Below are 24,731 nucleotides of genomic sequence, written 5' to 3'. Positions count from 1 at the left end.
ACCCAGCTGGCACCTCCGGGTCTAATTATCTCATCACTAGAATGAAGGAAGATGGTGTGTGCCTCACGGAGTCATGAGGATAAATGAAATACATGAACAGCATCCACACAGGAACCACCGTTTAAAATTCTAGGATCTGAAAAGATAAAAATTTATAAGAGCACAAGCAAAAAAGAACCCAAGTCTAAGCTGTTACACCATAGCCAATAATTTCTGAAAACACAAATTTTTATAGGGCGCATGATGCAATTCCTAATAGTCATGATTCTGTTTCCTTTTTTGTTTCGTTTTGTTTTGTTTTGGAAGAAAACACTCACATTTCTTCTCTTTTGCTGTTACTTGAAGTCTTCTTGTTCTCCCTTACAATGATGGGATACTGTTGAAGTTACTCCTATCTTCCTGCAGAGCGAAAGAAGAGATGAAAAAATAGGGAATAAAGAAAATTGATTATACATATCTACCACTGAATGTTAGCATATATATTGTAGTATGTTTTGTAAAGAAAGGTTTGGCTCATTTCATAATCACCTCTTCTTATTCCTCTCAGAAAATATTGACCAAAATTGATCTTCTCAATAATGACAATGTTTTTGTTGTGTCTGTTTCAGACATGTGGTGCTGGATTCTTTCTCGCCCACTCAGGAGAATGTTTGCCCTGTGACTGTAACGGGAATTCCAATGAGTGCATGGACGGCTCTGGGTTCTGTGTGGTAAGTCCAGGCCACTTACCACATCTCACATGCTTCACTGGCCCTTTGCATCTCGGGTGGGAATAGAATATTCCTCTTGGACATTGGAGCGACCTAGGAACAAAGTACTAATCAGGCTCTTTTTTTTAATCTTTCGCCTTTGCCTGTAAAACACCTCATATAAACTGCTTATGATTGTAAGTGGCCACCAAGACGTGTGACTGAACATGCACTGTGCACCCAGGGCAACTGCCTTACCACCCTCAGCAGCTGGCTTCCTGCTGTGGGCCAGTGAGAGACTGAGAATAACACACATAGGAGGAAATCGCCCGTCCAAATTCCTCTGTAATAGTATAGTTTACCATATGTTTGGCTTCACTCCACATAAACTGGGAGAGTAAAACAGTTGTTTCATAGGCTATTTTACAACTTATGAGGTAGTCAGGCCTATAGATCAAAATTTTAAAAAATTAGATTTGAACCAAATTACTAATAAAAATGAACATTTTGGCCTTGTGGTCTTTGTAATTCTGTGATCAAGCCCTCAGAAGACTTTGTTGTTGTTTTTTTCTTCACTGAAGTGAATTCTCCAATAGACTCTTCTTCAGAGAACTCTAATAGAGACTTTTGAAGGAAATTTAGAAGGCTTCTAGAAAAAAACTACTGCTACATATTTCCAATTTTCACTGAATGGACCGATAACTTATTTAAAGTGGAAATTTAAAATTTTACCAGAAACAGCTTCTGTAGAAGTTATAGGAGGCATTTTTTAAGACTTGTGCCCTAAGATGTTTTCCTTTGTGAGCTACATAGCAGGAAAATTAGGTTCTTCAAGTTCCTATGAGGCAAGAGGCTTTCCAAAATGGCAAGAGTGTTTTTGCATAAAATATAAGAATAATTAAATATACCTATTTACCTCAGAATTAACAGAATTGCTCTGTTAAGCAGATGATTTTGATTATAAGTGGTCTCCAAGGTATGTGCATGAAGGTGTTATTTTACTTATGATTTACATTAAGATGCAAATGAAAACATTTTCATTTATTTTAAACCTAGCAGTTGCCATTTTTTAGGGACAGAGAGAGTAAAATGGCAAACACTCACCGTTGCTCTTTTTGTGATGTTTGTCTAGTCCTGGCATTTCTGTTTTCCCCTTCCCCCTTCTTCTTAAATAACCATTACATCCAGGATGTCCTCTGTAGCAGTGTAGGCACTTGCAGCTGCCAAAATCTACCCCTTTCTAATGCTTCCATCTCCGGTTTCCTGTTATTTTAATCCCAGTGACATTTGAGAAGAAAATCCCATGGATGCACTTGAACTAATAATGTACAGCTCTGATAGTTTGACTAATTAAAGGCTCTTTGTTATCTGGTTTATTAAAATGCAAGTCAATAGGGACTGGCAAGTCCATTGTCAGGCAGTCAATAGGATGGAATACAAATAAATTAAAAGGAAATAAGTTCCTCCTGCCAGTCCTTATGGAGAGCTATGATAAAGCCACTCCTAACTGACAATGACATTGTCAGAACAGGAGCCATCATGATTTTTCTGTAACTAGACATGACCTTCTGAAGGGGACAGTCATCACGCGGTTCCTTCACAGCACCTGGGGCACATGAGGTCCTAATAAAATTTGGAGATGGGCTAGGGTGCAAACACTTTTATGCACACTCAGGGAAGTTGCCAATCTTCCTGCAAGTTGTTCCAAAGCAGAACATTTTTAAAAAGAGAGAAAGAGAAGGAATAACCATCCTATTCATCCTAACGGTTGTTCCTCCACCCCACTCTACGTGGAGGCAAATACTTTTTCTTCCAAGTTAAAGTAATATATGCCCAATGTAAAAAAAACACACGCACAAACGAAACAACTATACAAATATACACTGTACATGAAATTCAAAGGGAAGAATCTTATTGCCCAGAGCTAAAATATAAATATATTCTTATAAACTTAATTTAGAAAGACTAAAAATGTAATTTGTGTTTAAGCACAAGTGAGGGACCAGAGGAGGCTTGCCAATACAGTAAAACTATGGTTTAAGAAAAATTATTTTTTATTGATTCTGGGTCAGGGGAAAGGAGGAAGAAAGAGAGGGAGAGAAACATTGATGTACGAGAGAAACATCGATCTGTTGCCTCCTGCACAACCAAGCCATATGCCCTGAGCAGCAATGGCAATTGAACAAGTGACCTTTTGGTTTTCAGGACAATGACCAACCAACTGAGCCATGCCAGCCAGGGTTAGAAAGAATATGCTGCCATTTAGTTAGCAAATATATTGTCTATGATATCTGTTTCCTTTCACATCCCTATTCCGGCCATCTGGTCAAGCAGGGCCCATTTCTCAGCCCCTAACTTGTAACCCCAGCTCATTCTCAGTTCTCAGGGAGCCGGAGAAGTTTGACACTTGCTTCTCAAAGTACAATCAAAGCCAGAAGCATTGACGATACTTGGAAGCTTGTTAGAAATGCAGATACCCAGGCAATAGTCCAGACGTCCTGAATCAGAACCTGCATTTGCACAAGATGCCCAGGGCATTCATGCACACACTAATGTTTGAGATGCACTGATCTAGACAGAATAGCTTTTCTCAAACTTCTTTGCCTCATGAATCCTTTACACTTGCAAGAATTATTCAGGTTGCCAAATGGCTTTTGTTCATGTGAAGTATGTCTACCTATATTTCCTGCATTTGAAAGTTAAAACTGAACACTTTCAGTATTTTCCTATTAATATATTTGAAAATATTAATTAATCCATTGCATGTTAGTATTTTATAAAAAATAAACGTTCCAAATTGAAAATATATTTAATGTCTGGTTTAATGGGAGGCAGCTGTATCTCATGTCTGCTTCTATATCAACTTGTGGTGATATCTCCTGTCTTGTATCTTCAGGAGAACTCCACCTCACACATGTGAGAAAACCAGAGTGCAGAAGAAAATAAAATCTTAGTATTATTATAAAAATAGCCTTCACCTCCCTGCATATACCTTGAGAACCACAGATCTAGATGTCTCAAAGTATGTGACAAACCACACCAAGACTGATCCTTCAGGCCTTCCTCCTACATTAAGCTGGTATTGTGGCCAAGTCAGTAAGAAACATCACTTTCTACGTGAAGGAGACACAGCTAGTATCCAAATGTCACCCCTAATACTAATATGCAATCAATTGCCTAGACAGTAGCTTTCTTAACCGCTGGCCAAAGATTAGAATGCTTTCTTCATGTTTGTGAGGTGAGTTTTATTTAAAAATAACTCTTCTCCAACAACATACTTACTGCTTGTTGACATTTTGTTTTCCATTTTTTAAAAGGCAGAGCCTTGAAGGTAAAGAGGTATTTGCAATATCGGAGTCAAAAAATTTCAGAGCAAGTCATAGGCCATCTAGTCTAGATCCTCATTTTACAGCTAGAGAATAGGGATCCAAGAAAGTCAAGTGACTTGTTCAAAATCGACCAGCTAGAAAATTGAAGAGCTGGTCCCTGGTTCCAGCACTCTCTCTGCCCATCTCCCAAACTGTGCATCAATCAATGCCTTTTAGGGAATTTCATTACAAGCCCTTTTAAAGGAGGCAGATGGGGGAAGTCAGTGTTTGTACTCTGAACATTTAGAGGTCAGGGAGATTCCATAGCTTTGCCCTTGAGGGGAATTACCCTTTGTGGCTGCCTTGGCAGAATTAGAGCCCAGACAAGGAATCCAAAGCATCTGTTGAGCCATAAGGGAAAGAATTGGGAGCTAGCTCATTTTTGCAGCCTAATAGGCTTTTCAGGCACAAAACATAGCCTGCACAGATGGGCTTCATCTGTCCAACAAGGACTCAGACAAATTTGACCCCAGTCTACGAGTAGCCCTGCTGGATTGCTTATGGCTTAAATTTCTAGTAGTTGGGCAAGGCTCATTGGTTTTCCCTGTGATGAGAGATTGCCACTAGTTTTCAGTTGCCTTTAGGTTCATATTAATTTCTTTTATTTGCTCCAGACACTAATTGACCAATTTACGCTTTTCCATTTTTCTTTCATTTTTTTCTTCCCCAACAAATATTTATGGACAACTGACTTAGCACAAGACAAACACAGTATTAAGAACTGTGAAGGAACTATGTTAACATCCTGTTGTTTGCATACCATACTTTATTTTTCAGTGTTTCTTATTGATCTATCAGGCAATTTGAACTATCCCCTAAATTCCATTCTATGGTGTGACTTGTACCAACGCACACCATCTCTTCTGTCAAGCCTGACATCCTCTTTGCTAGAAGTATCACTTGGTTAGCAGATTTGCTGTCTATAAAATTTCTTCTGTGTACTTTTCAATTTTCCTATCTTTTGTCTCATAGAACTGCCAGCGGAACACGACAGGAGAGCACTGTGAGAAATGTCTAGATGGTTATATTGGAGATTCCATCAGAGGACCCCCCCAGCTCTGCCAGGCATGCCCCTGTCCCCTACCACACTTGGCCAAGTAAGTCCTAAAGGAAGATAGTCTCTTCTGCTGCTTATCTCCACCCCTTTTGTCTCTATCCAGAGTTCTAAGGTTTTTTTCCGTAGTTAAAACTGTGTACCTCATGTTGATATGAGACTGCAAAAGATATGGGAAAAGTCTCTAGCTGAAATACACTTTCAGGGAAGCTTAAGTATTTGTATTGTAAGTGATGGCTCCATTTCCAAAATATTAGGATGCATAATATAGTTCATGAAATGTCCCAAGTTTTATAAGCAAGGTTAGTCTCATCTTTTCTTGACTGTCCCTTGACCTAGAGAGATCATAAGTGCTAATCCCAACAGATTCATTATAATCCAAAATTTTCAGTGGCAGTGTTTCTTCTGACTCTGACAGAGCAGACATTTCCTTACATATTTCAGCCAAATAGGCTTTTCAATAAGAATTAGAACACAGATAAACAGAATGCATGCTTTAGGCTAATTACCTCATAGAAGATCTCCAAGAAAACTAATTTTCACCTCTGGTTACGTTTTGACCTGAGTGAGACATTAAAAAGACTAGGTATATATCTTAATGGGAATAATGGATTTTTTTTTCAGATACCTAATACATATAAACCTGCTAGTCAAGTCACAGCTAGCTACTGTATTGGCTTAAAAATGATCAAATGTTGAATTAAAATGGTGTAGTAGTGTTTGGTTTTCCAAATAACAAATTCTTCAGTTCTCTGATACTAACTCAGTATCCTACAATCAATTCAGTTCTGGCACTAACGGCCCAGAGTTTGTGCAGCCCCAGAATTTAAGGACTCAGTTCAACTTTAGAAACGAGCCAAAATGAGGTCCCTGGCTTTTCATATTTTTTTTTCCAGTTAACTACAAATTTTAGGGATCCCTCAACCCCACTTAGGTTTAGTAATCATCTAGAATGACACAGAACTCTGGAAAACGAGATTTATTGTAAAGGCTATAACTCAGGAACAGTCCAATGGAAAAGATGTATAGGGTGGGATATAGATAAGGAGACAGGCAGAATCAGAGCTTCTGTGTGTTTACTCTCCAGGGGCACCACCTTTTCAGGATTTCAGTATGTTCGCCAGCCCAGAAGCTCCCCAAACTTTGCTTGAAGAGCTTCATTGAAGTTCCATGACATAGTCATGATTGATTAAATGATTGGTGATTAAACTCAATCTTCAGTCTCTCTCTCCTCCCCTGAGGTTGGGGAGGGATGGGGTTGAAAGTTCCAACCTTCTAATCATCTGGTTGGTTCCTCTGACAAACCAGCCTCCATCCAGAAGCTATGTAAGAGACATCAACAATCACTTTATTATTATAAACTCTGGTATGATTGAAAGGAACTCATTGTGAATGACAAAAGACAGGCTTAAGGTTCCAAAGGTTTTAAGAGTTCTGTGCTAGGAACCCAAGTTAAAAACCAATTCAAATATATATGTTTATATACCAATTCAAATATATATGTGTGTATACATATACATGCACGCGCGCGCGCACACACACACACACACACATATAAATATATGTATAATATATATAATTTAAAATACTTCCAAGTAGATAGAGTAATGAAATCAGGTTAATATCTGTGCTCTGAGATATAATAGCTATATGATCTCAGACGGTCAGACAAGGTCTCACTGTCCATGGGATTTGCAGCCAAGAAGGCTATATTCAAACCTTTGTTCCATTCACTTTTTTTCTTTAGCTGCTCTCATAGAGTTGGACTAGAATAGTATATGGGGACCACTTACACATAGGGTTCTGCCTTACACATAGAAAGGTATATGGTAGCTGTTGGCTTTAGTGAACACATACTTTATAATATTTTCTAATACTTACATCCTGCTTACTCTATGTCAGGCACTGTTCTAAGGGTTTGGATGTAATGCTTACTTGATAGGTGTTGTAAAGATTAAATTAAACAATGCATGTAAGATAAATTAAAAAAAGACCTGAATAACTGCCATGCACACACACACACTTTCTTAAAAAGAGAAGATGACAACCAAATATTCCCCTAATTTTTTTGTCCTTAATTGAATGCCAGTATTGACTAACATTTCACCTAATAGCTTGTGATTTGTTCAAATCCTCCAATGGCTCTGACATCCAGTGAAGAAGTCAGACATTTTACAGCCCCATCTTTCTTTAAAAATCATTAAACTGCCTCAGCCCTTGCTTTGCAGTTTTTCATGTCTGATGGTATTAACAATGTGTGCAAAATTGATGGGACTGAGAGTGACAGTAGAGAACTCCAGCATTATATGTTCTGTTTTTTCCACTCAAGTGTGTCCAATTTATGAGCTCCCTTTGCTTCATCTAGGTATATTGTTGTATTGGTCATTGATATTCTGCTCTCAAACATTAGTCTTAACCACACCTAATGACATATTTAGTATGCTGTTCTCTTATGTGATATAGTCATTTTGTTAAATATATTTACCTCCAGCTTCCTATTAACAGGTTTCATTCATTTGCCCATGTAAACAAAGATGCTATATAGCATTAACAGTTCAAAACAGGTTTATAAGTTTTGAGCTGCGGTTTCTTTAGAAACTAAGAGATGGATTATAAAGGCAATCCCAAAAGCTAATTAATTGTATTGTCTGACTTTTGCACTTCTTATTCCATTCTTATGACAAGACTTTCTTATCTAAATCATCTGACATTAATGTATTGAGATAAGAGACTTTTGGAACCTCATTTCTATGGCCTGAGAAGTTTTGTCTATGTGCAATCAACAAATATCAAGTACTTATTTGCCAGCCATGTGCCAGTCACTGGTGACAGCAGTGAATAGAACAGCCCAAAAGTCCTGTCTCTATTAAGATAGGCCAAAATACAGTAGCATAATGAAGCTCCTAAAGCAACTGACTTTGTCCCTTTTGAGCCAGATTATCCAGCATTTCAGTTAATTAAGAAGCTATTTTGAAGGCTGTTAACTCATTTAAATAACTGAAGCAAAAACTTGCCAGTTGGGTAACAACTTCTTGCCTTGAAGGAAGAAACAGCTTTCATCAGCATCAAGGATCACCATTTCCACCCATGTTCATTCTCTCCGTGTGTGAGTGGATTCCAGTTCCAGAGAACAATTGGAGGTCTTAGAGAATGTGCTCTGCGGTTAGGAACATATTCACAGACATGGAGACTGACATTTCCATAGCACAGATTTAAGGTTGAAAAACCTGCTGAAAATTAACACAAAAACAAAAATGCACCACCTATAAGTAAAGAACATTTGTGGGGATGTGGAGGAATTGGGAAGGATGTGAGACACCTGCCTGTGTTTTGTTCTGGTTTTTTATTTTAGGTGTTTGTTTGTAGTGGTAGTAGTTCCGCTGCCTGAATCTCTTGTGAGGAAAAAACTGGCTACAAAAAATGGGAGTGGAAAAGAGTCTGTGATCATAGAACAGGACAAATTTACCTGGATCCTACAAAAACCTTCGATTTGGCCTTGTTATTGACTTAGTTAACGGATCTCAAACACTAATCAAATATATTATCGAAAATCAAATACACCATTGCCTCTTTCAGCTTTTTAAAAATTCATATTTCTACTTTTTGTAAAAGTAAAACTGGCAGTACTTTTATTTAAGTTCAGAAAGGCACCAAGTACAGCATCTAGATTATACTTCAAAGATCTGCTATTTGAGCCTACAGACCCAGGATTTGGATTGTAGTTACAATAACCACATTAGAAAGCAAGGAAGTAATGTCTGAGGGAGTTTAGTAAACAAACAGTGCTGAGTCTATTTTTCTTTAAGTTCTCTGTGGGTTTCCCAAGAGCAAAAGGCTCCCTTCTTCTTAGAACAGGCGCCATAGTTGTTATTGCGGCTGAGAAAGGTGCAGTGTTTTCATTTCCTTAGCCAACACAGACTTTACTCTGAGAAAAATACAAACAATGAATGCCAATGAAAAACAAAAAGGACCCCTCAGTGGCTGGTGTTGCCTCTGATCTGAGTCTCCCACCACAGACACCAATGGTCACGCAGCTATTCCCAGGGACCATTTGCACAGAATTCATTTATTTATTTTAGGGTTGGCCAGACATCCTCCACGTCTGCTAGTAGCTATGGTAATAGCTCCAATTAAGGAAAATGTCATCTGTTTGAAACAGCAGGACATTAGCTCAAGGCAGACAACTCCAGGCACTGGCAGATGTTTCAGTCCTTCAAGCAGTAGGCACGCTGCTGGGTGAAACATCTTCAAAGAAACATGCATGAGGGTTTGTTCGTGTTCTGGACTCTTAACTGACAGTATTTCTTTAAGTAGGCTGAGGAATAAGGATAAGCAAAATAAAGAGTAAAGACCAAAGAAATTTCATGGGAATGTTTTTAATCAAACTGCTAGAGAAAATAAATTGTGGGTATTACCTTTCACTGAAAAACACATATTGTTTTCTGACTGATTGTATAAATATCTTTAAACAAAGCAAACACATTCATTTGCTTTCCTTCAAAAGCCCATTAGGGTTAAAATGCTGAGACATGCAGGAATGTAAAAACAGCAGATCATACTCCATCAATTGCACAGTACCTAGGCCAAAACTAATTTAACTTTTTCCACCCACCTCATGTGGGCGGATTCATGTGTCAATGTAGAATTTTCCAAACGTGGAGAGTAGTATTTTACTTCCTCTGCCTTAATATTTAAGATGGTTATTTATTCTACTAAACTATTATTTTTATTACCTCTCTGTCCTAATTTTTATTATCTGCAACAAAAAATGAGAACGAAGAATTAAGAAAGGGGTTCCATAGACTAGAATCCTTTTACTGTGGGTCCTATTGCTTGAATACTTGCTTTGTGACTTTGATCAACTAAGCCAGTCCCGCCTTTATTTCCAATCTTCAAGGTACACATAAAAGGAATTAAGGTTCTGTGAAGATTATAGAGTATTCTTTACAATTGGTTCATATCCTTAAAGAGTGGAAGAGATAAATCTAGGGAAGAAAAAAAGGGCAGGGGGACTTTCAAATTTATATACCAAAAGTGATGGGAATAAGAGGAAATTCTCATATAAATCTAAAATTGTGGGCAAAATTTGATCGTTTTATTTGTCTTTGGAATATGTATGGTTTTCTGAAATTCCCACTGCTTCAAGGAAAAATGATGAAATGCCTCTCTGGGAAAATAAATAAGGTGAACCTGGAAAATAGTTTCACAAATGGAGTGGCGTTTTCTGGCTGAGCCTGCTGGTCTAAACTTTCCTGAAAGAAAGAGGATTTATTTAAATAAAGCAAATGACCACACCCACTTGAAGAAGGCCTTATCAATGATTTATGGAATTGACTTCTAATATTCCCTAACAATTCTAGTTTTGCAGTATCCTGCTATAGGAAAAATGGAGCTGTTCGGTGTATTTGTAAAGAAAACTATGCTGGACCTAACTGTGAAAGGTAAGTTAATAAAATATACTATTTTCTGTGTGGGTCAAAGAAAGCTTTCTGTTTCTTGGACTTACCAACTCTGCCTTGCTCCCTTTCAGTAGGCCCTGAAGCATATACTTGAAAGGAAGGAGTAGGGGATGGCACTACAGAACCCCACGGGGCAACTTTCCTAATCCCCTGCCCCAGGAACAGATATAACAATATGCTCCCTAGGGGCCCAGGCCAGGGCTACCTCAGGGCAAATGGACGTGGAAGGAAGAAATGAGTATGTATATTTAAAAAGATTTTCTGTGTGATTTCAGTAACACTTCCCTCTCCATCACTGAGAACCAGTAGTGTAATTAGTGGAGAGTGAGGCTTCTCTGGTAAATAAAAAGTGAATCCTATCCTCTGTTAGAGTAATACATTGAAAATACATCGAAGTGCCCTGAAATAAAATTGAAAATTGAAAATAAATCCTCTCTCAGAGCAATCCACTGAAATACATTGAAGAAAAGCACAAATCTCTTCTTTAACTGATTCTTTACACCATTTCCTCTCCTGAAAAGTAAACGAATTTCATGAGACTTTGTATTTTCTGGACCCCTGTTTGGTATTTACACCTAACTCTCTTTTGGGGGGTTGCTCTGGGCTCTCTGCTCAATCAAGAAAGGCCTTGGTGACTAAGGATCCGAGGCTTCCCACTGAATTATTTCTTGGCAAGACATTTCCCATTCTCCCCACCTGTCAGCTGCTCACAGTTTTCTGTGATAAAATGGCTTTCACTAAAAAAAGTCTCACAGAGAGGTCTTCTCATTTTTAACAGAAATACCATTAACATTGTCCTCATCATTGAGTTTAGGCAGCAAAATGATATATGGTGCCATAAAGACAGGGAGGGAAGGTCCAAGAGGGACCAGCCAAACGTCTAGTCCAACATCTGCAGTGTGCTCTCCTCACAACAAGCTCCCCACCACCCTGAATGTGACCTACTCAGCCTTGGGCTCAAAATGGAACCTTAAATCATAAGCCATCTCACTTCGAAAAAAATAAAACAAATCATCCTCCATCTCTCAAAAAGTTGTTCTGCAACTCTTAATAAAAAGCCACAAAATCTGTGCTACAGAGAAAATCTCTGTACTCAGAGGTCATTGCTATTATGATTATTAAATGTGCAAAATGTGGATAATTTTTTCCATAAAGGGTTGTGGGATTTTTTTTTTTTTTCTGTAAAGGGGGAGGAAAAGTAAAAGCTGAGGGCCCATATTAATTTGATCCTTTAGAAATGATCGGATAGCCTTCAGTTGATTGTTTGCGACACACTCATGCTCTATTTCCTTACTCGGGGACCCAGTAATATGAGGCACTTGATTTACTCATTTCCTGCCTCAGTGGAGGTCTGAGAGAACTGTTAATTAGCCAGGAATGGAGCTTTTTCTCTCTAATGTCTGAGGTTAAACTCAGTTTAGTCTGACATGGACTGAGCTGTATTACTAGATAATGAGTGTTCAGTGGCTCCTGTGAGGGGAATTAATGGCCTTAAATAGATCCCTGTAACCTCAGGCAAGGCCTTCCAGAAGTGAAGTACTCTTAGCCCCAAAAGGTCAGTCCTGCAAAATCACACAGGGGTGCAGCTAAAGGTTCTGTCCTCAACAGTGGGGGACCTGGCACAGGACAGCATGCCTACCTGAGAGGTGGGCTTGTACATTATAAATCGCCCAGCCCACATCAGAGGTTCCTGGGACCTGCCATTACCCAGTAAGGCCAGGTGAGATTTGGTGCTTATGATGGACCTGGATTGATAGGCTGGAGGAGACAGCACTTGTTTGGGAAGTGGAAGTAGACCCTGGCTGAGTTGTATCTCAACTCTAGTCCTTTGCGACTCTCTTAAGCAAGTTATTTTGACCTCTAAGTTATTTCCACATCTCCAGAATGGAGAAAATGAAAATACCCACCTTATAAAACCATTGTGAGGTGATACTGTGAAGTTTTTAGTATGGCACCTGGCAGTTAATAAAGGTTCAATAAAAACTAACTGGGGACAGCACGAGTTGTGGTCATTGTCCAGTTCCCACCACTGGCATAGTGTGTGTCTGGGACATGTTGGTTTATTTCCCTGAATCTCAGTATCCATAGCTAGAAATTATGGCTTTGAAGTAAATGGTGCCTTTTATTGATTGTTTCTTGTATCCTCATTTTTTTTACATTCCTCATCTCTCAGGCTCATAACCATTCTAAGAGGAGGATGTATTTTGTCTGTTGATAGATGAGATAACAGAGGGTAAGGTAGGTGATGGGACTTGTCTAAAGTCATATTACTGCTATGTGGGGGAACCAGGATTTGTACAGTGTAGTTTAAAAATCTGGACTCTCCCTGTCCCTACACCGCTTTTCCCAAATGTCTTCCTATTTTAAACATTGACAATTAATGAATTAGATGACTGCCACGCAGGAGAAAAAGTGTTAACCTGTTACCAGGTTTCCTTCCACAGCAGGCTACACCTGCAAAGGTGCTAGAAGTAAGCGTCCCTCCTAAGGCCTTTTCGCCTGCATTTTGGGGCAGCATCAATTCAAGCAACTTTCTCTCCTCCTTTCCTTCTCTGTTCACCCTCTCTCACCCCCAACGCTTCTAAAGAGAAAGGACTGAGGACTTTTACATCAAAAAGTGACTTTACAAACCAAGGGATTCCTCCTCAAAATGGAAATGACCACACAGCAGATTGGTGGAGTGGGTAGGGATGCAGAAACACCTGAGACACGATTTATTATCCTCAATGAAAGTCAAGGCTGGGGGAGGAGACAAACCTGAAAACCATCCATTACAAAGGCCGGGGGGAAAAGCTACCTAGAAACACAAGCAAAAACTCTTCAAGAATGTAGTGGAAGGAGTGATTTCTTTCCTATGGAGGGCCTGGATCATTTATAAAAGGTGGTCTCAGCTGCTTCTGATTTTTGTTTGACCCTAGGACGGAATGGGGGTATCTGTTTTGAATTTAACAGCCAACTTGTGAAGTTGTCCCAGTTAAACTTCATCTAATCTGTGCTCTCAATGTGTTTGTGAACTTGGGCTTGTCCATAAGACCTTTTCAAAATATGCAGCTGATTGGTATGGGTATCTATTTCAAACAAAAATAAAACTTAGTCCAAACCAAGAACTCTCTGGGTGTTTCTGTACTTAGAGATTATTTAATGGAGGGTTGGTCTTCAACTGATTGTATAAGTATCTCCTGAAAACCTTTAGATTCCTGAGCCCTCCTCAAAACCCCTCTGTGCCCCACTGTAAACAGACCCCTAGAGGTGAGTCGGGGGGACCCGTATTCTGACTGTGCATTGGATTCTCTCACCAGTCCTCTCACTGCACTGTGAACTACTGATGCGCATCAATCTTCAAAACCACACCCCCATAATAAAAAACAGTGTTTTTAAAACTGTGGCTCAAGGACCCTAGTATCTTTAAAAATATTCGTGAAGTTTTATGGGCTCTCAGTGAATATTAATTTTGTGTTTAATGTCAATGATAATCTTGATTAAAAAGTTAACTGAACATGTTCTGGACTTTCTGTACCATTTTATAATAAAGAGCCAAGGAGAAAATAACAGCCAATGGTGTGTCAATGACACAGTACAGACAGCTGGAGGCTGAAAGGCATGACATCAAAGCAAACGGAGTCACCGCATAACACAGGGCAGGATATGCATGCTGAACTCAGACAATCCCCTACCATGTCATATTACAAGTGGCTATTTGCTTGCAACAAGATGTAACTATTATCTTGAATTAATACTGTTAATTTGAATTTGATTAATTTTACAGTTTTGTTTGTTTTACTTAGAAAATTCATCTTGGTTTCCAAGATGTTTAAAAGCCACAGACATAAGGAGTTTCTACCTATGTTTGAAATATTTAAATATTTAAAGATAATGGAAATGAAGAAAGGAATAAGTATTCTATAAAAACGGTTTTTGTATCACAAGGATTCATACCATATACAAGTTTGAGAAACACAGTGTAAAGCATAAAACATGAACCTCATACTGTACTGTGCAAAACAGCTCAAACACATGCTTGTTTTCACAGTGACATTAATATTTCTTAGTTTGCTCTGGCCCCTGCCTGTCTCTTCCCAGAGTCCTTTTCCCACCTCACAATTTAAAATTCACATGTTACACCTGCTACTCTCCAAATCCACTAGATCAACTGTAGAGCTCACCAGACTATATTTAGATGATAATGATAAAAATAATTAACATTTACTAAGTGCCTATTGTCTGTCAGGCACTAATGTAAACACTTTATATACAATGATGCATTGAAGTCTAAAAAAATTCTATTAGATCCATTTTTATCCTTTTTCAGAAGAAAAAAATAAGGTGAGCTACAAAGAGGTTAAGACATTTGCCCAATATCACACAATTTTAAAAATAACTGTACTGTTAAACTATGAGTTTTTCAACAAAAATAGCATCAGTTCTTTAGCCACTCTTCCCCCATCACAGTATCTGGCACATGGTAGGCACTCAGTTACATTTGTTTCAGTAATACTCTTTTTTTTTTTTTTTTTTTTTTTTTTTTTTTTACTAAAACAACTGTCCCTTTCAAAGGCACCACGAAGTGTCAAGTCAGTCATTTCTTCCTGCGTTTGACCCCTCACTTCCCACGTTATGCCAGGAAATGGAAAAGGGTGACCCCATTACTGCCCTTTCACTTAACAGAGGTTCCAAGTAGAAGTTATTTGCTGACACAAACAATTATAAAATGCTCATTATAGACAGGAGTTTTTCAATTTTCATCCCAGTATGAGCTTTCCTGTACCCCCCTAAACAGTACATTTCGGTGATGGTGGCCTGAGATTCAGGACCATGTGGAGGCTTAACCCGTCACACAGGTGGTTAGTGGAAACCTGAAACCAAGCCCAGAGCCCTCGATATTCAACCCAAAGCTTTCAGTTAATAAGCATGTATGATCTTGATGCCCCAGTATTCCTCATTGTCTCTGATGGCAGCTCTAATAGTATGTACCTTTATCCATTCAGTTTTGCAGTGGAGTGAGAGATGTGCTAAAACCATGTGAGGATTTATCATGTAGATCTTCTTGTTTAAAGATCAGAAGAGAAGAACGGGGCAAATTAAAGCAAATCCTAGTGGACCTTGCAACCCTAACAAGAAAGGCTAGTCCTAGTATCATAAGAGATGATGATAACAGTGATAATGATTTTGATGGTGGCCTTGATGATAGAATAGAATAAAGAAGAGGAGGAGAAACAGAAAGATAACATTTATTGAGGCTTATAATGACTCAGGGGTTTATTTTGGTTCTTTCTACAGGCACTAAGTTTGTCAGACTTAAGCTACCAGTTCTGTTATCTGTAAAGAATTCTTCTGTTTGCCCATTCTCTGCTTTGCTCCACTTCCGGATGCTTGCTTTGTGATTTTGATGGGCTACTTACATTTTTCTAGTCTTAGTTCCCTGTCTTTCAGAGAGAAGTAGAGAGCATTTTTATGGCACCTACTAGTAGGCACTTTTGTTTCATCATTTAATTAAATCCCAATGACAGCTACAGAAAAAGATTTCTGTGCCACCTGTGAGTTTTGGCATCCTTAACAAAGGCATTCACTGCCACTTGTGTGGCCCTGGGAGAAGAGGCAGAGGAGAGGAAAAGAGCTCCAAAAATTCCCAAAACAAAAATTATTGGTGAAAATTTAGTCTGATTTCCAAAAAAGCATCCTTTTGTTTTCCATTTTGCCCAAATAACATAATCACTAACTGAAATGACAACACTCATATGTCACAATTGTTTCATTGAGACTGTAAATTTCTCAGCTCTATTTCCCCTGAGTGAATCAAGTCACTAATAAAACTAGGAATATGATTATGGAAGAAAAAAACAAATGGGACCAAGCTGCTAGGTACCAGAGCTCCAATATTGACTCTAAATCCAACCACTGATCCTTTTATATTCTCTTTTATGTCCTCTTCGATGGCAGAAATAGGGTGCATTGATATCATTTGATTATTCAACTATTATAACCATTAATTGATTAATTACTTAATTTATAGTAATGTCAGACTTGTGGAGTAGGAAGAGTGTTAAGTTTGGAGTCCTATGATAGGTGTGAGCCCCGTAGCAAGGAGCAAATTGTTTAACTTCTCCATGCTCTAGTTTCCTTATCTATAAAAGTAGGGGATTCTAGGAGGCTACGAGTCAGAAACGTCACTATATGAACCTATAAAATCTTCAGGGTTGAAGTTTGGACTTCATAGTCCAAAGCCCAGGAGTCCAGAAGTAAAAAACTTCTGAAGTTGGACTATGACTTCAGAGTTACCTCTGAACCTACCACCAAAAAATGTTCTTGAAACTCGAAGTACATTAAAGTAGGTTTCCACTGTGACTGAGATTCTGGCTTACAGAATAGAGATTTTGGTTTTTCTCTCGTGGGTTACCAGGATACAATTTATGGAGATCAAATACAGTGGAATTAAATATAGAAAAGAAAGTAACTGTCATCTAACTTTCGCGAGCTTGAGCAAGTCCCTTTGCTCCTGGGACCTCAGCATTCCCAGCTGCACATTAAGGTGACAGATCTGAGTCTCATTTCAATGAGCCCGAGAGTCTAATATTCTCTGTTTGGTGAACTGCAGCAAAGGTTAGAAATTCAATCCAGCCACATGTTCCATAGAGGAATGATTTATTCTGCCTTGGGGACCAGAGGGCCAGTAAATTAGAGGTGCAAAGACATGAATGAGTAAGAATACAAAACTCATTAAACATTTTATCTTGGGAATGTCTCTTTGTAGGTTGTGTAGCAGTTAAATTCAGCCTTATCTTTATCATAGACCTTGATTTCTAGAGTTCATGACATTATGTGTAATTATGCTTTATTCATTTCCTGCTCTTTCAGTGTATGGGCTGTGTGGTTTTCCCTCTCCCTGTCTCTCTGCGCCTTGCATAAAATAGGCATGAATTGTCCCTCTGTTGGATGAATTCACTCATTCCTTTATAGCAGCATCAGTGTGACCCAGGGTGGAGTGAAGGAAAGAACATGAGGGTCAGAAGGTCCAGGTCTTGCGCTGTGACTTCCTAGCCACATGAGCCAGGAAAACCAAAGTGATCTCTCAAGCTCAGAATGCCAGGTCTGTGTGGCCCACCTTCCAGTTGTCTGTGGTAACTAAGTGAACTCACCTAAGTCAAGCTGTGAGATACAAGGCAAGTCAAGGGTATAAGATTAAACATACACAGTCATAACAATGATAACAAAAAACAGACAAAGAGAGGAATAAAGGCTGGAAGATCATATGCAAAATGCTAAACAATGATTTTTTTAGGGTCTTTGGATTACAGGTATGATTGTTTTTATTTCTCTAGTTTTCAAATGTTCTTAATTATGATTTTATTACTTTAAAAGGGAGGTTTTAAAAATGTAGTGTCTTATTACTACTGGCCAGGTGTTACTGATTTCATTGGAAAGTTCTCCCTTCCTTTCCACTCCCAAGGTCAATGCCCGAGCCCAGGCCCTCTACACCCCACCCAGTCTCCCATTCCAGCCTGAAGCCCATCTTGCACACTGAAGCCAACACTGGCTTCCTTACTTTCATCATACTCCAAACCCTTCACTGGCTCTTCTTTTTCTCTCTCATGTCAGAACTGATTCCCATGCCTGAACTGCAGTCCCATGATGATATGACTGCACATTCTTTCCATCCACTCCCGAAGCATCTTCGGCTCCAGCGAACCAGTCTTCAGCAGTAGTTTAAGGTCCACAGCAGGAAGGAGGCCACAGCCAGCCAGCAAACATGTGTAGTTTGGCTCATACCGTATTCTTACAAAGTTTGAACCAGGCTTTACAAGTTGAGATTTCATATAAAATCCAAATTTCAACTTCTTTCTCTAAAAAGAGAAATACCTGGCAACACAGGTCCTTCCTTCCCTCAAGGCTACAATCTAGCAACAGTTGACAGGAGCCAAGTAGCAGCTGGCCCCTTAGATGGGGTCTGCAGTCCTGCCGCTCACGGCAGGGCCTCTCCTTGCCCACAGGGCACCTTTGAGAAAAACTGAGAAAGGCATTTCTTCCTCTGAGCAGAGGCAGCCCCACCCAGAGTGCACAGGTTGACGAGGCCAGCAAAAGTGGGGTGAATTACCGCCCCTCCAACTAAGCTAGGCTGTCTCATCAAGGACACAGCAAGCATGACCACGGGCACCAGCTGTGTCCCCACAACAAATGCAGCTAGGTGGCAGGCCTCGGTAGGCTCAGTGATCTACAGTGTCAGAAAAATGGCTCCTTAGGCTCCAACTCCGTTGATCTGTGGTACTCTCTGTTCTGCCGTCTGCTTCGTCTCCATGCTGCTTTCTCTCAGTGACAATGTGACTGTCAGCTCTAAGAGCACTACGTAACTCCTCATTCACCTGCAGATGAAAAAAAAACGCCTTCCCGTAACACTCAAACAAGAGCCCTGAGCTTTCCTCTCATTGAACCACTCTTGAGCCAATCCTTTTCAGGTTTAAGTTATCTGATCAACTCACTACAGCAAGGCAAATGGTGCTTTATACCAGTGTTTTTCAACAGAGGTATTATTCACATTTTGACCAGGATAATTAGCTGCGCATTAGTGGTACATCTCATTGTAGTATATTGAGCATATCTGGCACCACCCATCGTATGCCAGCTGTGCACTCCAGTTGTTGGGATGACCAAAAACACCCACACACAAGTCATATCCAGACACCCCCACAACTGGAGGGCTGGCCCAACCGAATGCGCTGTAACTGAGTGAGGAGGGGTGTTTCCTTAAAAACAAAATCTAATCGTATTAGGAAGATGGAAGATGTGGATAAATTCTAGGAAAGCAAACCACAAATATTAACTACTCTCTTTTCTATGTAGGAAAGATAAAAAGGAAAAAAATTATGGCTGCTATATTTTTAACATGTGATTCCCCCTTCAGATGTGCTCCTGGTTACTATGGAAACCCCTTGCTTATTGGAAGCTCCTGTAAGAAATGTGACTGTAGTGGAAATTCGGATCCCAACTTGATTTTTGAAGACTGTGATGAGGTCACTGGCCAGTGTAGGAATTGCTTACGTAACACCACTGGATTCAAGTGTGAACGCTGCGCCCCTGGCTACTATGGAGATGCCAGGATAGCCAAGAACTGTGCAGGTGAGCAAGTCAAAGGTAGAGCTTCATCATCCTTCAATTTCCGCAAGCTATCAGCGCAAATATCTCAGGTGGAGTATAAGAATTGACTTCAGTTAGGCTGAAATGTACACATTTTATTCATACTTTTTCTAATCCATGTGCCACATAGAGTGAAGCTCTTGAGAAGTAAAGTTAAATCGTCTTCCTATAGAAATAAAGGAAGGCTGAGGCTGAATATTTCTTACTCTTCTGTGACTTTGAAGGGAAGAAGGGTGAGGAAGAGGGATTGTACTCTCCTGGCATGCACTTCTTGGAAATGCCCTCACTAAAACAGAGTGCCCCTTAAATAGACTTGAAGAAGTGAAAAGTTTAATGCTGAGAAGGCAATACGTGTGACCTGCAGAAGCCACAGTAAAGTCAACGTGTCTACAAGAAAGCAAAGTGCACAGAAGCATAACGCCAGGGATGACACAGGGAAGAGGGGAGCTCTGTCCATCCAGGCTGCAGAAGAAAAGCAGGCATCAGAAAGAGTGCTGGCAAAATCAAAGCCTTGGACACTGATGTTCTGATTCTCAACATATTTACTAAACTTATGCTTAAATGACATAGAAGCAGATCACTCTTGGAAAAAAAGCTAGTGTAAAAGGCAATACAGCACGATTTTGCTGAATGGTTTAATAAATCTATACTTTGTGGAACATTAAACAGCTGAAATATAATAAATGCTTTTCCCCTTCAGCTAATTTTTTCTTATTTTGTTGTAAGGACAGTTAAGAGGTGGGGGGGAAAGTCACAATTCTATTTCAGCTTTTTTAAACATGGGTAGCGTAGGAATTCCTTTTTAAATATTACAAATTAATTTCTACTCTGGAACTCAGTGGAAAATGAACAGTCTGATGAGACGAGGGTTTTGTTTTTGTTTTTTCCCAAAAGACTTCCTTGGAAAACATCAGTAGATGAAAAATGGGATCTCAGGTCTTCTAAATTCATGTAAATATGTTCCCAGTTCTTTCCACGATATTATTCCTGCATCCTACTGATAGCTTTCATTTGGAGGTTTGGACTCAGCCTTGCCAAGGGTCAAGCACTGCGGAAGCCAAGACTCACTCTTGGGCCTCCTTACTCTCTCCTCGCTGGGCTGCTCCTCCCTCACACCTGGCAATGATCAATCCTGCAGTTGGATTGAACTGGAGGATCAGTCAGCAATGAAGGGCTGGCTTTCAGATTCCGGTTGAATAATGGGCTCCATGATTATCTTGTACCTGGGAAATTTTCCCAGGTCTTTCTAGACTGAAGCAGTTGCACAGTCACGTCAGAACCCCCGCCCCACCCCCACAACAACGGGAGAGGAGTCCTAGAAAGTTTAAATTGCTTTTGCCCCAGGGTCATCTTTGAAAAATCTCACAAGGCTGGGGCTTAATTGGGTGAGGGGCACAATCTCTATATTATAGAATAATGAATCCCCACTGACTAATTATATCTGATAGCCAATATTTCTAGAAACCTTGAGAACATTGCCATCTTTTAAGCATTAGGAAATGAATCCCTAATCTCTTGTTTCTGTTTCCCACAGTGTGCAATTGTGGGGGAGGCCCATGTGACAGTGTAACCGGAGAATGCTTGGAAGACGGTTTCGAAGCCCCTACAGGCATGGACTGCCCAACCATAAGTAAAAATAACAGTACATGATTGACTAACCCCACTTTCTCTAATGTGCTGCAGGTGTAGGATTAAGGAGAGCTATGCAATACCCTCTCTCTAGAAACTGCCTGAGTTCCACCCCAACTTTAACCCCTCTGTGCCTCCACCACATGGACCCTAAACAAAAAATATTCAGTTGTCTACTTGATTCCAATTAGCTAATAGGTGATTTACATTTAAACACCTCTATTTTACAAAACTTATTTTATCAATTCTTTAAATTTAGCATTTTACCTAGTGGGTAAAGGCAAATTCAGAAACACAATTCCTAATGCCTGAGTTTATTTTTAGCTCCCTTTTCTCTTCAGGTCACCAGATAATATGATGTACAGACAATGCTTTACAACTCTGAGAAAATGAGATGCCAGATTTCAGTGGCTTTTCCCAAATCACTCCAAACCTGAAGAGATATCAGATGTAAAATATTCAGGCCTTAGGAAAAGGATTATTTCCTGGATTTCTCCTTCACTCCTGTCAATCAAATCATGAACAGTCCTGATGGTGCAAGGATCTGATGAAACATTTCAAAACAAATTCCTACAACTGGCTTTAATAACTTTTCAAGCATCCTTCAAGCCCTTGGTCTAGAATAGCCCATTATTAATTCTTAGAAGGATGTAAGGAAAGTTTTGCCTTAGAAAGCCTTCTATTAAGAAAGTAACTAATATTTACCTTTAACTAGAGTGGTTTAAAGACTATTTTAACATTAGATACCCCCTCCCCCAAACAAAAGTATCCTGACTTCTGAGTCCCTCTGGACACAAGAGATTACTACTACCAATGAATCACATTTTAGAAGATGGCACAGAGTGTTAGGCACAAGCAGGGCAAAATTTACACTGATGCCATAGGTGGTATCCTAAACAAGGTCACTTTAAGGACATCAAGATGCCTGCCTGGTCCTATGCATCTTCCCCTCCAGCCTGATGTTCCTCTGAGAGTGAATATGAGTAAGACCATGTTAGACTTCATGTAACAAATTAACATATTAACACCTATTAACACTTCAGTCCCATTTATCAGTTCTCTGGAAGAGAGCACAGTCTGGGGAAAAGCGATCGAGAAGAGGAAAGTTTCAAAGGGCGGCCTTGAGAATGTGCCCCACGAGGGCACTGGGCCCCTGGGGGTAATGGCAGTGATCAGAGGAACTGCAGGGAGCAACGAGAAATTGCAGTGACCTCACCAGACAGGAGGTCAGGCCATGGAGAGGTGCTGCGTCACCCCTGGGGTGAAGCCAAGAGGGGGTGCTAGAACCTGGATCAAGGTAAAGAAAGGTGAGAGGAAGGGAGGAGAGCCTAGCAAATAGCCGTCTTCCCCGGTGGGCAGCAAGCAAAAGCCCAAAGCCTGGCATGAAGAAAGTCGTCCCAGAGGGCTGTCCCCACTAAAGAAAAGTGGACACGGCTTCTCCTACCTGCCCATCCCAGATGGCTTGCCCTTTCATGCTTTCCTTCTGTCTCAGTTCAGTGCTCAGTAGTCATGTTAACCTACTTTCCCTGTTACATGTGTTGTTTGCTTTTTGTTATGTTTTAAGTGGGGATAATGGTTGGTGTACAGTTTGTCTCACCTTGGGCTCTTTTCCACTTTAAGTATAAGGAGTAGTTCTATGGCCCAGAATGGCACCTCAAGAAACAAACATGAAGATAGCATTAAATAAGGAAGTACATACAGTGTTCTACTTAAAGCAGGATGCTTCCGAGCTGACTTTTGATTTTCAGGAAATGACGTGTCCGCTCTGCCTCTAGGCTGTGATAAGTGCATCTGGGATCTGACTGATGACCTGCGGTTAGCTGCGCTCTCCATGGAAGAAAGCAAGTCCGGTCTGTTGAGCGTATCCTCTGGTGCCGCTGCCCATAGGCATGTGAATGAAATGAACTCCACCATCTACCTCCTCAAAGTATGCAGAAATGTTGTCCCTTCTGCGTGTTTTCATTCTGGTTTCACAGAGTCACTCCTAATAACTCCTGTCCCTTTTGGTATCTGAGTTCTATGACTATATTACAGTTGTTAGACCTAGGAAATTATGAAAAGTTAATTGTAAGCATGGGCTTCAGCCCAAGCCAAGAGCTGCCATCTATAAAAGAGGTTACTACAGAAAATGAAATGACTAAAAAACTAGTATCTATGTACAAAACTATTGAGGGACTAGAAACACTTATTTCCTTGGTGAAATTGTACATTGGTCATTCAAGTAATTATCACAAACTTACTATTACCTAGACCTCAATTTGCAATGTTTTGAGGAGTTTCTCTAGAAACTTCCCTGTTTCTCTGTTTCTCTATCTCTATCATTCTTTCTATCTCTATCTCTTTCCCCTACCCTTACCTTTCCTTCTCACTGTCATATTTTTTCTCATTTTCCCACACTTACACACACTATAGAATACAACACACTCACATGCTCTGCTTCTCCTCATAGGTCTGGTGGTTAACATCTAATAAACACAAGTTAGAGGCAGGCAACAGACTATCTGCTTGTGTATCTAAGCCTTAAGAGGTGGTTTTATTTTTCTCCCTCTAAATCATGGGCTTCTATCACAACCAAAAGATATTAAAAATAACAACAACAACAATAATAATTAGCTGAAAGAACAATAGAATTAATACCAACACACTTTTTTTTTACTTTGTTAGTTAATTTAGTATAATAGTTAAAAGAATAAACTTCGAATTTAGATTGTTTGCCTTCAAATACGTATCAGGGTCTGACACTTATTAGTTATATAAACTTGGGTAAGTTATTGAACCTCTTTATTCTTAAGTTTTCTTATGTGGAATGAGGAAAATTATTGAACCATCTCATGAATTGTTGAGAGAATTCAATGAATTGATACATGTAAAGTAATTAGAACAGTGCCTAACATAGTAAGTGCTCATTACTCTACTTTTTGGAGGTTCAAATGACATGCACAGCAATTGGCCAAATACGCAAAGTACACAACAAAACAAAATCCACAAAATTGTAGAGCTGCATGGAATCTTAGTGAACATTCTAGTCCAAAATTAGAAATTGTTCTTGTCCTAACTCATCTCTTTGGACATACGAAGGCACTGTTCCCTGAAGAGTCCCCAAGATTCAGGCCCCTTGGTGCCACTTGAATCCTCTTTCCCCAACAGCACAACTTCGGGATAGGTATAATTACAGCCGACAGGAAGGCAGTGCCAAGATTGATGGGCTTACTCCAAAGTAATCTGAGTAAAGCCACAGTTGAACCAAACTCCTCAGAAATGAAAAAGAAAGGGAAAAATGGTCTGAAATAAAGAGAATTACTCTCCTTATACAAAAAAAAAAAAAAAGAAGAAGAAGAAGAAGAAGAAAGAGGAAGAGAAAGAAGAAAGAAAGTATATTTCTAAACTCCATTTATATTGACCTATG

At 39.6% G+C, this 24,731-nt stretch overlaps 1 protein-coding gene across 2 annotated transcripts in view; it reads left to right on the top strand.

Moving 5' to 3' along the window:
• Positions 1-24,731, top strand: part of LAMA4 (laminin subunit alpha 4) — a 131,793-nt gene that overhangs the window by 35,028 nt on the left and 72,034 nt on the right. The window contains exons 3-8 of one of the 2 annotated variants that reach the window (XM_054569844.1): positions 609-710; positions 5,030-5,154; positions 10,472-10,552; positions 19,464-19,678; positions 21,231-21,305; positions 23,101-23,252. In XM_054569844.1, coding sequence (XP_054425819.1) covers positions 609-710; positions 5,030-5,154; positions 10,472-10,552; positions 19,464-19,678; positions 21,231-21,305; positions 23,101-23,252 — 750 coding nt within the window. Of the gene's footprint in view, positions 1-608; positions 711-5,029; positions 5,155-10,471; positions 10,553-19,463; positions 19,679-21,230; positions 21,327-23,100; positions 23,253-24,731 lie in introns of both variants that reach the window. The other variant, XM_054569843.1, reaches the window with a different exon arrangement.

The sequence above is a fragment of the Pteronotus mesoamericanus genome, unplaced genomic scaffold (assembly GCF_021234165.1).
Source record: "Pteronotus mesoamericanus isolate MK-2021 breed Mesoamerican mustached bat unplaced genomic scaffold, CSHL_Meso_final contig_20, whole genome shotgun sequence".
NCBI classification, from domain to species: domain Eukaryota; kingdom Metazoa; phylum Chordata; class Mammalia; order Chiroptera; family Mormoopidae; genus Pteronotus; species Pteronotus mesoamericanus.
Note: the sequence above shows the minus strand (reverse complement) of the source record. Positions and strands in the feature narration are given on the sequence as shown.